The 16024-nt window shown below is 34.2% G+C and overlaps 1 protein-coding gene across 3 annotated transcripts in view; it reads right to left on the bottom strand.

Moving 5' to 3' along the window:
* Positions 1–16024, bottom strand: part of PRKAA2 (protein kinase AMP-activated catalytic subunit alpha 2) — a 58203-nt gene that overhangs the window by 30326 nt on the left and 11853 nt on the right. For all 3 annotated transcript variants that reach the window (XM_032494387.1, XM_032494385.1, XM_032494384.1), the window contains exon 2: positions 1221–1362. In XM_032494387.1, the coding sequence (XP_032350278.1) occupies positions 1221–1362 (142 nt within the window). The remainder of the gene's footprint in view (positions 1–1220; positions 1363–16024) is intronic.

Raw genomic sequence — 16024 nt, 5'->3', positions numbered from 1 at the left:
GATAATACAGGGAAACGTCTATTTTGTCAGCTGATGAGTAATCTTAAACCCATCTATAACCTTAATTCTCCTTTGCCATGAAATATAACGTACTCAACGGGGGAACAGGACACCTTGGGGGCTGCTACTCTGCCTACCACGGCTACTATGCAGCCTTGCTATGAGGTAAACGAGGTACCTCTACAGGTTTATCAAGTTGTTCCCTATTAACACTAACATCCAAAGATTGCTCACTAACAAAGCTCAGGCTAAATGTAATGTCTGCTTATAATGAACTAGCAAACAAAGACTCAACCACTTTTCTTCTCAGTTATCTCGGTACTGATGCAGAGATTAACAGCACAGCATTTGGAATCACAAATGAACTCAACTACCAGCTCTGCAATTTACTAGCTATTTGACCCTGGATTAGTTGCTCAGACTCTTTAGATATGCAATTTTCTTATCTATAAAATAAGGACAATAATATCTATCTTATAGGCTTATCAAGAGGATGAAGTGAAATTATATATGTAAAATGCTCAATACAGTTCCTAGTCATTCTCAGGTACTCAATAAGACTGACATTTACTTTATTAAACTCTATTCAAGCTTTACAATAAAGACAATTTTCAGTGTTTACATATGAAATTTTCTCAATAAATATTAAATACAGCTTCAAATGACATAAAGGAACATTGCTGCATACATAATGTCTAAATTTTCTATGGGGTCCAGTTGATTTTAAATTATTTGTTTATTTATTTTCAATTTAATTAATTAGCTTATTTATTAATCTCTTAATTTACTTATCTTCAAAGCTTGTAACTTACCAAAAAAAATTCATTTGCCTTCCTAAGAGCTTTATTATCAGTAATTAATGATTACAGTTTTGCAAGTAATGTACTCTGGCAGATAATCCTTAAGTTAATTTCTAACTTCTCCAAAAAGAAAATATTCTGATATGTTAAAGTGACTAGAAAAAAAATTACAAAATAAATCTAGAAATATCAAAGTCCTAAATGACCTTCAATGTGAGTACTAAAGAGTCAACTTACAATTAGAGTTTTAATCCTAAACCAGAAGTATGCAAAAAAAGAATGGATAGAAGTTAAAAGAATTAACACTTGCAAAATATAAATACAAAAAAACTTAACTAAGTTCAGCTAAATATAATTATTTATAAATTCATAAGATTTTAAGAGTTTCTCCTTTATATTATCAAGTGCAAAAATACTTACAGTTTGATAATATGAGGATGACGAAACAGTTTCAGATTTTGAATTTCTCGTTTTATCTTTCCAACAACATCTAAGCTGCGAATCTTCTGTCTGTTTAAAATTTTAACTGCCACTTTATGGCCCGTCAGTTGATGTTCTCCAACTAAAGAAAAAGAAAAAAACTTGCTGTCATAACAACGCAATAATTTATTCATATTTCCTTCCTCTGTAACCCCAAATTTTACTCATATGTATCACTTTGATATCTTATTGCATAGAACTGAAGGTATCTCTTTATGTCTGTCTCTTCTACTGGGGTACACACTCCTTGAGGATAGAAACTGTATCTTAGTCTCCTCTGTATCCTCAGAACCTAGCACAGAGATATTCATTAAATATTTCTAGAAAGGATTACTGAATTCCATATTCCTATCTAAAAATATAATCAAATTTGAAATATCTTTTAGACAGAATAGAATTTACTGTTTTGTTAACCTCTTTCTTTCTCCTCTTCTGGTTAATCCAGTCATTGTATTATTGAAGAATAAATAAATGCTATAATAAGTTAAAACTAACAACTAGTTTTAATACTATTTCATCAGAAAATCTACAGGTAGTCCTTTTTTGCCTTTTCTAAAAGGCTTTCCTGTTTCCCCCATTTGATAAAATCTCTACTTCTTTCAACCCTCATAATCTATTTATAAAGCTCATGTATCATTTATCATTTTTAGGCTATTATAAATTTTTTTTTTGACAAATAGTATTAAAACTCCTAGGAAGTACACAGCACAGTATTTTGTACATACTAGATGCACCAAATTTCCTGACTTCGTTATATTACAAAGCTACAGTAATCAAAACAGTATGGCATCAGCATACAAAGAGACAGAGATCAATGGAATAGAACAGGTAGCCTAGAAATAAACTCTTGCATGTAAGGTCAACTAATTTATGTAAAGGAATCAAGAATATACAATGGGGAAAGGACAGTCTCTTTAACAAATGGTGTTGGGAAAACTGGATAGCCACATACAAGTAAATGAAAATAGACTCCTATCTTACACATTACACAAAAATTAACTCAAAACAGGTTAAAGGCTTAAATTTAAAACCAGAAATCATCAAACTTCTAGAATAAAATAAGAAGTAAGCTCCTTGACACTGGTCTTGGCACTGATTTTTTTGGACTTGATAACAAAAGCAAAAGCAACAAAAGTACAAATAAACAAATGGGACTAAATCAAGCTAAAAAGCTTCTGCACAGAAGAAACCATCAACAAAATGTGAAGGCAACCTACTGGAAGAAAGCATTTACAAATTATATATCTGAAAGAGGTTAATATCCAAAACATTTAAATTACTTAACAACAGCAAAACACAAACAATCTGGTTTTTAAAATGGACAGTGGAACTGAATACATATTTTGCCAAAGGTATACAAATAGCCAAGTACATGAGAAGAAACTTAACATCACTAATAATCAGGGAAACACAAATCAAAACCACAATGAGAGATCACCTCACACCTGTTAGAATAGCTGTCTTCAAAAACTGAAGAGATAACAAGTGTTGGTAAGGATGGGGAGAAAAGGAAACCTTTGTGTGCTGTTAATGATACTATAAATCGGTGCAGCCACTACATAAAATAGTACGGAGGCTCCTCAAAAAATAAAAAATAGAACTAACATATGATCCAGCAATCCCACTTCTGGAGAGATATTTAAAGGAAATGAAAGTAGGATATTAAAGAAATATCTGCCCTCCCCTGTTCACTGCAGCATTATTCACAATAGTCAAGATATGGTAACTACCAAGTGTCCATCAACACATGAATGAATAAAGAAGACGTAGTGTGTATATTCACACACACTGGAATACATTATTCAGTCACAAGAAAAAGAAGTTCTATTTTCAACATGGATGGACCTTGAGGGCATTATGCTAACCAAAATAAGCCAGATAAAGAAATACTACATGAGATCCACTTATATATGTGGAATATTAAAGAAAAGAAGTCAAACTCATAGAAACAGAGAGTAGAAAAGTGGTTGCTAGGAGCTGAGGTTGTGGAAAATAGGGAGGGGTGGGTAACAGGCTACAAACTTTCAGCTATAAGATGAATAGTATCTGAGAATCTAATGTAAAACATGGTGACTACAATTGATAAGACCATGCTGTGTAATTTAAATTTGTAAAAGAGTAGAAAAATAGTCTCACATACATATGTGTATATATGTCTATATAAATATGTGAGGTGATTACGTGTTAATTAACTAGATGGAAAGAATCCTTTAACAATGTATACATATATCAAATCATCATGATGTACACTTTGAATACTTTAATTTTGTCAATTATACCCCCATAAAGCTGAAAAAAAATATAAATTTTTAAGAAGTAAGCTTTGTCTATGATATCTGAAGAAATAACTGACTCATGTATCTTCATACTTAAAGAAATTTTCCCTTGTGAAACAATGGAAAAGAAATGACATCATCTCTTCATTTAAGCACACTGACAGACTAATTGGTTATCTGAGGTCAAAGTATTCAAATGCATTAAGAATATCTCTTCTTTTTGCTGAAATATACTAGCATCTATGAAATAATGACTTAAGTAAATTAGTACTTAGTTATAATTAATTAAATCCAAATAGTTGTTTCATAATCACATTCTTCCCGAAAGCCAAATGAATATTCCAAAAAATCTTGTAATATAAACAGATTAAAGGCCAAGAATTTCTTTTAAGTGTATTAGCCATAAACTTTCCTAGGGAAGTAACTGGGGGGAAAAAGGCATGGATTCATCAAAGTTTAACTCCCATTCATTCATTCAATCTAAAAACATTTACTGAGTACTTTTACATGCCAGGACTGGGTTGATCAAAGACACATGTAAAGAGAGATTTACTAGGTCTCCAAGTTTTAGTCGGGGGAAGAAAACATCAACAATAAAGGAGCTAAGATAGATTTTGTATGGTAGTAAATCTGTCTGAAAACTGTTAAGAATACTTTATTTGACACGGGAGAACACAGATGAGAAAAAAAAGTTTTAAATCCAAGGACGGACAAATTTGCCATAATTTATCATGTATGTAAGTAAATATTCAGATCAATACCTATTTTGACAGGAGCAATAAAGAATATTCATCCACGGAACAAGTATTTAATGAGTACCAATATGGTGAGCACAGTACTAGGCACCTGGGATGTAAGTGGTGAACAAATTAGTTCTGTCACACTGCTAGATGTCCCCCAGTATCTACTCCACCCTTCCTTCTCAGACATATGACTCCCAAACTACACCTGAGTACACATCTACCCAGAGTAGAGACTTGCATCTCTTGTAATAGACACAGGCAAGTGACTACATTCTGGCCAACAGCATGCAAGCAGAAATGTCCCTAGCAGCAGCTTCTTCATCCTTCCCTCCACATGAAGCCTGGAACTTGCTGCTCAGACTGTTACAAGAGAGTAAACTGCTATCTTGTTTAAGTCACTCTTATTTTGAAATTTTGTGTAATTCACAGCTGAATCTCAGTGATATCCTATTCAGAATACTTTAAAATGCAAAAGGTTTAAACTTGTTTCAAATTTCCAATTTTGCTGAACTACCATTCATGAACTAAAGGAAATAAACTATTTTACAGCCCATACAATTTCTTGGATTAAAGGATTCTTATCACTCACTAGTGGTCCATTTTGTTTTTCCTAAACACTAGCCAAATTACACAAAATACTCTCTAAAGCTATGGAAAAATCTATATTTACCCAATCTATCCTTTTAGAGTTTTACATTTGATAAAGTGAGGAGCTGTCATACAAAAGAAGGAATGAAACTGATCTTGTAAATTCTTTGAACAGAATCACCTGCTGTATGAAGCCCCTTCGCACCTCCTTTTTCACCACTCCAGCCTATACTGAAAAATTCCTTTCTAATGTTACTACTGTACCCTGAGTATACTTTTTCCACCAGATGTGAAACATTAACATTGATTGATTTTCAGTTCATGTCTAAATACTAAAATGGAGGGGCTTGGAGGTCAGGTCCTTTGCAGTCTTTGCCTATTGCCAGAGTTGGCAATAAATGGTAAGTCAGGAAAATGGAGCACAGAGAGGTTAAGAATTTGCCCAGAATCACTCAGCTCTTAAGTAGGAGGGCCAGGATTTAAATCCAGCAGCATGCAACATCCAATCTTCAAACAGAGGAAGCTCAGCCATTTGTCAGGATTACCATGAGATAAATTCCTACAACAGGTAACAAGTTGGACTAGATCAAGCCTAATTCCCCCTTCCAATTCTAAGATTTTTCTAATTATATCCCTGAGGATCATTCCACACTGAAGGGTCTAAGTCTCTTCTGCTACTCTAGCCTCTAAATTTTAGTTGCCATTTTCTGAATGTTCTCCAGCTCTGACACATTTCTCTTGAAACACAAGATGCAGGACTTCATATGACTGTTTTTGCAAAAAGACTATAATTTTTCAAATGTCCAGTGTCATTCCTACTGAAGCCTAGCATCATTTACTACAAGTACAGACCCTATAATTTTATGAAAATAACTTGGAACACTTCTCTTCATATACATTATTCCATAGTAATTCATATAAAATATTTCTTCATTCAAGTTTAATACCATATAATTTAGAACATCATTACATCTAATAAACCAAAGAAACAAATCTAATTAAGATTAAAATCTAATTTAATAAAAATCCTTTATTAAAATCTAATTTAATAATTCTTTATTAAAATCTAATAAAGGAACAATTAAAAAATAAACTATTATATATTTAGGCCTGAATTATAACCCACTTATCTTCCAGGCTCAAACAAAGCAAAGAAGTGTCAAAATCTCATTCTGCTGTAAAAGCAACAGACATATTGTATAATAATCTGAATTATTATATTATTATTATTAAGTAGGGAATGGGCATGGATAAGTTTTGGGCACCAAAACTGTAATTTACTAAAAAGCTAAGCATTACAGGAGAAATTAAATATCTTCCAGGAAAATAAATTTGGAAAAGAGGAGTTCTAGATGGTCAATAAACAGATGAAAAGGTGCAAAAATTGTCGGTTCATCGGGGACATGTAAAGTAAAACCACAGTTCAAGACAACAGCACAACACGTCTGCCAGAACAGCAACGTGCCACTGGCAATCAGACTGGAAACAACACCTGGACTAGAAAGACTACAACAAAATCCTTTTCTCAAAGATCTATCATATATTCCAAATATAACTTGATTTTTTCAACCCACAGTTATACTTCAGAAAAAAGAGATTCTTCTCAAATTCAAGTTCTCATAAACCTTTCATATTAGGAAGGCACTTTCTAAGTTATTTTGAACAAATGACTCTGTACAAAAGACACGTTTGCCTAAACATGTACCCAATCATTAGCTAAGAAAAAGCATTTGATGGAATCAGTTTTGTTAAAAAAAGGTGTTTATCAAGGATATGGTAATACGATAATTACCCCTGAAGAATGACTTCATACTCTCAAACGTGGAGTATCATCCTAAAAGAGCCTTTTAAAGATTACTTAAAAAGCAGAATACTGTGTGGTCACAACATTGTGAAGCTCACAAGTATAACGCTTCAAGACAAGCGAAACAAATCCAAAGCTCTAATGTTATATTAGTGGGTACCTGTCAGAGTAGTACACAGACATTCAAAATAATTTTAATGAAAATGAATACAGTACTCTAGAATGCTATGGTAGATGATTAGAAAAGTAGTACTGATAAAAATCTAAAATATGAGGTAGAAAAAAATCCATTTCTAAAATATATGTATACATGATTTTAAATATGCATATTTATCTAAAACTTAAGTAATGTAAGTAGCAAAAGACATGTACAAGAATATTTAAAGCAGCATTATTCACAATAACCCAAAAGTAAAAACTACCCAAATGCTTATCAACAACAGAGTAAATAATGGTATAGTCTTACTGTAATACTGTACAGCAATGAGAATGAATAAAATACAAAACCACACACAATGGCATGGATAAACCTTACAAACATAATCTCAAGTGAACTAAATGAGACAAATATGGTCTCATTTCTATAAAGTTCAAAAAGAGATGAAACGAATCCATGGATAGTGGTTATCCTTGGTGGGGGAGAAGGATGGAAACAGTAACCAAAATGGGACACAGGGCAGGGTATGTGACATTGGTCATTTTGTGCCTTTAAGTAGTAGTTATATGGCTACGTTTAGTCTGTGAAAATTCACTGAGGATTTATGAAACAAATCACCTAGAATGTATGCACCACTTTACATAAGTGGTACAACTCAACAAAACAGTTAAGAAAGAATGTCTGGATGACACTATACCCATTCCTAGGCTATAGGAAGCCAAGGGACACCATGTGTGTCAGCAAGCAGGGCCCTGTCTGGCATCAGCCACCCTCACTCTTGTATCAAGAGCCTTCATTCTGGGAGTCAGGAGAGTCAGCTGATGCACATATGTTCTGACCCCTACCATCCCCAGGCTCCTGCCAAAATAACACAAGCCTCCTTTCTTCTTCGCCCATGGTGAAACAAAACATTGCTTTCCTCTGAATTTCCTTTCCCTGAAAGTCCTCTAAAGTTCTCTAAAGGATAGTTCTGAACAAGAAGCAAGAGACTTTATTCCTTTCGATATATCACTGATTAAACAAGTATTTAAGCACCTTATATACAAATCTTATTTTCCCCCCAGAACTCTAAAAGTAAACATTATTACCCCCAGTTTACAGACAAAGACACTAGAACTAGAGGACAATGAGTAGCAAGATGGTTTATTTGCCTCCAATGCCCAAGCTCAAAACTCACACTACTTTCCCTCCCAATAACCAGGCTCTCTGGATTACAATATATTAAGAGTATTGACTTGCATGCTTATCCTTTTAAGTCTAGCATTTCAGCTGAGAAATTAGGGCACAGTGAAGGGGTGGAGTTTAGAGGAGGCTCAGGAAGGAGGGACAATGGTGAGAAAAATCAAGGAAGGAGAGTTGCTGTGTTCAGTTGCCATGTGAGGTAGCCTGGGATAGGGCTGTGGCTTTTGCTATGGATCAGATATACGAAAATCATTCCTAATGTCAATAAAATAAAGTTGGTGCCTAATGTCAATTAAGTGAAACATGGGCTGAAATAGTCCCATAATACAATATGTAACATGCACTGGATTTCTACTGAGAGAACAAACTCACATGTCCTTGAACACCTTTTTCTCTTAGTTGTTTTTACTCTCTGTTGATCTGAGCATTCATTTGTTCACTCAACAGATATTTTCTGAGTGTTTAATGTGTACTAGGCATTGCTCCAAATGCTGAAATTGGAGGTATAAATGGAACTTGCATTCTGGTGGAGAATATAAACAATAAACAAACATATGATATAATGGTGATATGCCAAAAAAAGAAAAACAAGTAAAATATGAATGACGGGGTGGAGGTGGGAAAATGAGCTATTTTAAATAGATCAAGAAGGGCCTGAGGATGTGATATTTCAGCTAAGACTTACTCTAAGACTAACTTCTTTGAGAACTTATTACATGATATGCTGTATTCTGTTTTATTTTTAAAACTTGTGTTTATACTGGCTTTAGATTGTAACTTTAAAGTTCTTTAAAACTTAAGTCAGTCAAGATTCCATAGGAGAATCAACTTACTTTTTACAGAATCACTTCAGATGAACCATTTACATGAGTCAGGAAAAAATCAGTTTTCTAGTATAGAAGAGATTATTTAAAACAGCTGGACAAAGTATTAGCATTCAGGTCAGAGATAAAAGATTTGAAAAAAATGTTCACAGAGGTTCTCACTCCAGATGAGTCGCAGAATCTTCCAGAAACACTACTAAAGCTTCCTATATCACCCCCTCTCTTGTTTCTCCAATTCTGCCCCTTATGTGTTTACTCTCCTTCTGTGTTTCTCTTATTCTACATGCTTTGTCACCCTCTGGGTCATTCTCCTTTCTTTTCCTGCCTTCAAACATCTCCCCTTCTATGCCTACCAAATGCCCCTAATTAAGTAATTTTTATTGCTGAATATATTTACTGAATATCATTTTATGTTCCATAGAATTTCTCTTTAAAGGAGAACTGTGGAATGATTTATGGTTCTCTCCAAAACAAAATGAAAAACACAAACTGTTTTTCACCTCTAGTGCCTTTAGGTGTTCATTTCAGTGGTTACCCGAGAGACTATGTAACATTCATCTTGGATTGACTAGATGTAATACAAATTAATATTTTTACCATTTCCTAGACAATGCACAGACTGTAGAACACTTTAACTCTAATTTTTCCTCTCCCATTTTTTTTCTGTTGTTGTATTTTGGTCCTACACACACTGTGAATCTTGTAAGATGTTATTACTCTTCATGGTCAATATCTACATAGTCACCCATGTATTACCCTTTCCGATGGTCTTCATCTCTTTGCACTCTTGCTTCCATCTGGGAAAGCATTTTTTTTCTGCCTGAAGAATTCCTTTTGGTGTTTCCTTTACTGTGGGTCTTCCTTCTCGGAAGACACCATTCCACTGTTTCCTTGCTTTTGTTGAGAAAGTCAGCTTATTTTAGTTTCTTGGAAGACAATACGTCTCCTCTGGCTACTTTAAGATTTTCTGTTAACATTTCCCCCCATTTCTGCATAGATAAATGCAGTCCACTCCAGTACAGGAGAATCTCAAGCAAAAAAGAACCAACTTTGAGCAGTTTTCCAACGATGTACCTAAAAATGCTTTCTTCTATTTATTCTGCTTAGGGTTCATAGATCTTCTGAATCTGTGGTTTAATATGTTTATCAGTTTTGGAAAATTTCTCCAATTATCTTTTTAAATATTGCTTCTGCCCCACTCACTCTCCTTTCCCATTCTAGAACTGTGAAAGTGCCCACTCTGCATGATAATCAGCAGCCTTGGGTTCAAAATGACAAAATCAAGCACATCCTTATCAGGAGTTCTTAAAACATCCAGTTGCTGGTCCCCGGACCCTTCATCAATCACAGAGGGCAGACTAAGCTGTAGATGGATACAATCTACTCAAGCATTCTTGAGTCTCAAATAGTAACCACATCCAGTAACAGCCCATTCATGCAGCTTCTAAGCCCCACACAAGGGGTGCACTGAGTTAGAAGAGACACCATAAAGGAAAGCTGAAGGTCTGTTTCCCTACAAGTTTTATGCAGGAGAAACAATGAAGCAGTAATGTCCTTCCTTAGAGTATGACATGTGCTTTCACAGTCCTCTCAGTCCAGATGTAATTCACCAATCACAGATAATTTTCACAATAAAATACCATTGTTTGGTAACAGAACTGAAACGTCACATTTATCTTGATACATGTCTAAGAGAAACTATATAAAAAGAAGGTAAACCTGAGGTCATCTTTCTAACAGGAAAAGAACTTAAGTGTGCAAATTAACTTTTTCTCTACAGGTTCCAATAACATATCTTTCACTGTGTTCCCATATGTCTCTTCCTTCCATCATTTTGTCTTCTATATGCTCTGGTCCTTCTATATTTTCTTCTGACCTGTCTTCTACTTCACCAATCCTCTCTTCAACAGAATCTAATCTATTAAACCATGTATCCAGAGTCCTAACTCAATTATTGTACTTTATAGTTACAGAATTTCCTTTGGTTATTTTTACCTATTCCTATTCTCTGCTGAAATTTCCCACCGCGAACATATTAATCACAATTATTTTTAACTGAAGAAATCTGATATGCAATATTCTCTAAGTTTAAGATGTATATAACATGTTACTTTGATATATTTCTATATTGTAATATGATTTTCAACATAGCAATATTTACATTATATAATTATAATACAATATTACCATCTATAGTCATTATAATGTGAATTAGATCTCTATGGCTTACTTACTATTCATTACAAGTCTGTAACTTTAAATACCATCACTCTTAAAAATAAATACATACATACATACATACATACATACATACATACATACCACCACTCTTATCCCCTTCCCCAATTCTCTGGTAACAACCATTTTACTTTATATATATATATATGTTTAACATTTTTAGATTCCACATTTAAGTGATAGGATACAGTACTTGTCTTTCTCTGACTTATCTTGCCTAGCATAATGTGCTCAAGATCTATCCATGTTGTCACAAATAGAAGGATATCCTCTTGTGGCTGAATAATATTCCATTGTGTACATGTACCACATCTTTTTAAGTCATTTATCTGTTGATGAGCATATGGGTTGTTTCCATACTTTTGCTACTGTAAGGCTGCAATAAAAATGGTACTGCATATATCTCATCAAAATCTGGTTTTATTTTCCTTTTTCTTCTATACCTAGAAGAGGAATTGCTGGATTATATAGTAGATCTATTTGTAATGTTCTGAGGAAACTCCATATTTTTTCCATAGTGGACGGACCAATTTACATTCCCACCAACAATGTATAAGGGTTCCATTTTCACCACATCTTTACTAGCACCTGTTGTTTCTTGTCTTCTTGATGACAGCCATTACAACAGGTGTGAAGTGATATCTCATTATGGGTTTTATTTACATTTCCCTGACAATTAGTAATGTTGAGCATCTTTTCATGTGTCTCATGTTTTGAAGTCCTCTCTGGAAAGATGTCTAGTTCTTCTCCCACTTTTTAACCGAATTGTTTTCTTACAAAGGTGACTGAGTTCTTTATATATTTTGGATATTAATCCATTATCTGATACACGGTTTACAAAAATTTTCTCCCATTCTATAGATTGTCTTCATTTTGTTAATTGTTTCTTTTGCTATGCAGAAGCTATTGAGTTTGATGTAGTCCCGTTTGTTTATTTTTGTTTTTGTTGCTGGTGCTTTGGGCATATTACCCAAAAATCACTGCCAAGACCAGTCATGATGAGCTTCTTCCCTACATTTTCTTCTAGGAGTTTCACAGTATCAGGACTTATGTTTAAGTCTTTGATCCACTTTGAGTTAATTTTTGTGAGAGAGGGTTCCAATTTCATTGTTCTGCTTGGGTTTCTCCAGTTTCCCCACTACCATTTGTTGAAGAAACTATCCTTTCCCCATTGGGTGTCCTGGCTCCCTTGTTGAAGTTGACCCTATACGCTGGAATTTAATTATGAGCTCTGTATTTCTGTTCCATTGGTCAATGTGTTAATTTTTTATGCCAGTAATATACTGTTTTCATTACTATGGCTCTGTATGTAGTACAGTCTGAAATTCTTAAGTGTGATAGTCCCATCTTTATTTTTTTCCTCAGGATTTCTTTGGCTATTCAGTCTTTAGTGGGTCCACATAAATATCAAGATTTCTTCTATTTCTGTGAAGAATGCCTTTGGCATTTGATGGAGGATGCATTGAATTTATAGATGGCTTTGGGTAGTATGGCCATTTTAACAATATAAATTCTTCCAATCCATAACAGAAGATGTACTTCCATTCGTTTGTGTCTTTGATTTCTTTCAACAAAGTCTCATAGTTTTCACAGTATAGATCTTTCATTGCCTGGGATAAGCTTATTCCTAAGCATTTGATTGTTTTTCATGCTACCGTGAATGAGATAGCTTTTTTTTTTTAATTTCTTTATTTCAGATGCTTCATCATTAGTGAAAAGGAATGTAATTGATTTCTTTATGTTCATTTTGTATCCTGCCACTTTACTGAAATTGCTGATTCCAACAGTTTTTTGACTGACTCTAGGATTTCTTTACATGTAAGATCATATTATCAGCAAATAGTAACAAATTCACTTCTTCCTTTCCGATTTGAATGCCTTTTATTTCTTTGTCTTGTCCAATTGCCCTAGCTAGGATTCCAGTACTGATTCACTCTTGGTAGGCTGCGTGTTTCTAGAAATGCATCAATTTCTTCTAGGCTATGTAGTATGTTGGCATATGATTGTAATAGTCTCTTATGAGTCCATATTTCTGTAGTCAGTTGTAATGTCTCCTCTCTCATTTCAATTTTACTTATTTGGGTCTTCTTTTTCTTTTCTTAGTCTAGCTAAAGGTTTGTCAGTTTTGTTTATCTTTTCAAAAAGTCAGTTCTTAGTTTCACTGATTATTCCTAATGTTTTTCTCCTATTTCACTGATTTCCATTCTGATTTTTATTATTTTCTTCTTTCTGCTAACTTTGGGCTTAATTTGCTCTTCTTTTTCCAATTCATTGAGGTGTAAACTTGGCTTGTTTATTTGAGATATTTCTAATTTCTTAATATATGTGTTTATTGCTATAAACTTTCATCTCATAACTGCTTTTGTTGATTTCCACAACATCTGATATATTGTATTTCCATTTTCATTTATCTCAAGGTTATTTTTTCTTTTCCTTTTGATTTCTTCTTTGACCCAATGGTTGCTTATAAGTGTGTTGTTGTCACATATTTTTATATCTTCTCACTGTCCTCTTGTTGTTGGTTTCTAGTTTCACACCATTTTGATCAGAGTAGATGGTATGATTTCAATCTTAAATTTGCTAAGATTTTGTGGCCTATCATATGATCTATCCTGAAGAATGTTCCTTGTGCACTTGAGGAGAATGTGTATTCTGCTGCTGCTGGATAGAATGTCCTGTATATGTCCACTGTTTTAAAGTGTGATTCAATTCCAATGTTTCGTTGTTAAATTTGGATGATCTAAAAACTGCTGATGGTGGAACACAGAAGTCCCCTATAATTATTGCATTATTGTTTACTTCTCCCTTAAGCTCTGGTGCTTGCATGTTGGGAGCATATATATTTACCATTGTATCTTCTTGATATACTGACCTTTTTACCATTATACAATGACCATCTTTGTCTCTTGTTAAACTTTTTGACTTGAAGTCTATTTTGTCTGATATAAGTATGGCTATACTCAACTTTCTTTGGTTTCCATTTATTTGTAATATTATCAACCATCCTTTCACTTTGAGCCTTTGTGTGTCTTTAGAGCTAAAGAGTCTTCTGTAGGTCACATATAGTTGGATCTTGCTTTTTTTTTTTTTTTAAGTCCAGCCACTCTGTGCCTTTTTTATTGGTGAGTTCAATCTATTTACATTTAGGGTGATTACTGATATATAAGAATTTACTACTGCCTTTTTAAACCAGTTATTGGTGATTTTTCATGGTAATTTGCTCAGTCTCCCATTTTATGTTTCATTCTCCATTCTAGATTTTTGCTTTGTGATTACCATGAAATTTACAAAAGACATTTCATAGATTTAATAGTCCCTGTTCCTGCTGATAGCAACTTATCTTCACTTGCCTATATAGGTTCCATTATTTCAGTCTTCCCTCCATTCTTCTACTCTTCCCTCCATTCTTTTACTCCTCCCCTTTTACATTTTTGACATCACAAATCATCTTTTTATGCTGTGATTTCATTACATGGTAGCTATAATTCTTTTCAGTCTCTTTTCCTTTAACCTCCATGCTACAATTAAGAATTTAATATACTACTCTAAAAAAGTTAGTTTTCTATCATCTTAGCCATAGTTTTGTGTGTTTTCATCTCTTCATCTCAGTTTGAAGAGCTCTTTTCAACATTTCTTGTAAGGCAGGTCTAGTGGTTAGTGAACTCCCTTACCTTTTGATTGTCTGGGAAAGCTTTTATTTCTCCTTGATACAAGAAGGATAATTTTGCCAAATTGAGTATTCTTGGTTGGCAGCTTTTATTTTTCAGTATTTTGAATATGTCATTCCACTCTCTCCTGGCCTATCAAGCTTCTCATAAGAAATCTGTTGATAGCCTAATGAGGGTAACTTTGTAGGTTACTGTCTATTTTTCCTTGGCTGCCTTTAGAGTTCTTTATCATTGACTTTTGACAGTTTCAATATAACGTATCTTGGAGAATGTCTTTTTTTGTGTTGAAATAATCAGAGGTTCTATTAAGCTTTGTGGACTTGTACATCCAGTTCCTTCCCCAGGTTTGGAAAATTCTCAACTATTATTTCTTTAATACAGTTTCTACTCTCCTTCCCTTCTCCTCTCCTCCTTTTGGCTCATTAGATAAAGTCAGAGTTATTGTAGGGTTTCTTCACTTTTTAAAAATCTTAGTTTTGTCTCCTCTGTCACCTGAATCATTTCTATATTCCTGTCCTCAAGCTCACTAATTCTTTCTTCTATCTGATCTGCTCTATTTCCACTGCAACCTAATACTTCATGTCACTTACTGAGTTCTTCAGCTCCAACATTTGTTTGGTTCCTTTTCAGAATTTCAATCGTTTTGATAAAGTACTCAGAATTCTGTTTGTTATTTTTATTCTCAAGATCATTGTATTGCCTAAGTTTTTTTGTAGCTCACTGAATTTCCTCATAACAGCTATTTTCAACTCTTTATCAGTTAGATGACAATGTCTTTGGGTTTGGTTGTGGGAAATTGTCCTTTCCTTTTCGTGATACCATATTACAATTATTTTTTTCCATGGTACCTGATGAAAACAGGCTTTGCTGCCATATTTGAGGTAGCAAATACCTTTATTTAGACAAGGCTTTGTTTACTTTGCTTCTAACACCTCAGTAGAATGGTAATTAGAAGACTTCCTTTTGTGTTCCAGAAGATGGCGCCACAGCACCAGTTTTTCATTGTTCTTACCAGCGTTAACTCATTACTAAGGTTGAGAGTTGAGAGTGTGCATTAAAAGAAAAAGGCTGGCAGGGAGAAAAAAAAAGGGGGAGAGTGGCTGGCGGAAGAATTGGGGAGGTGTATATTTAGCACTTAGGGTTTGGGTGTGCCCACAGCCTAGTAGGGGCATCCCCAAGTTTGGGGTGAGAGGTCCCAGCAGTCCATGGGCAGTCCTCTTGCCAGAATCCTAGGACCGACAGCAGAAGATGCTTTCCTTCAGTT

The sequence above is a fragment of the Camelus ferus genome, chromosome 13, assembly GCF_009834535.1.
Source record: "Camelus ferus isolate YT-003-E chromosome 13, BCGSAC_Cfer_1.0, whole genome shotgun sequence".
In the NCBI taxonomy this organism is placed as follows: Eukaryota; Metazoa; Chordata; class Mammalia; order Artiodactyla; family Camelidae; genus Camelus; species Camelus ferus.
The sequence above is the reverse complement of the archived record's forward strand: the minus strand, read 5'-3'. Positions and strand labels throughout refer to the sequence as shown.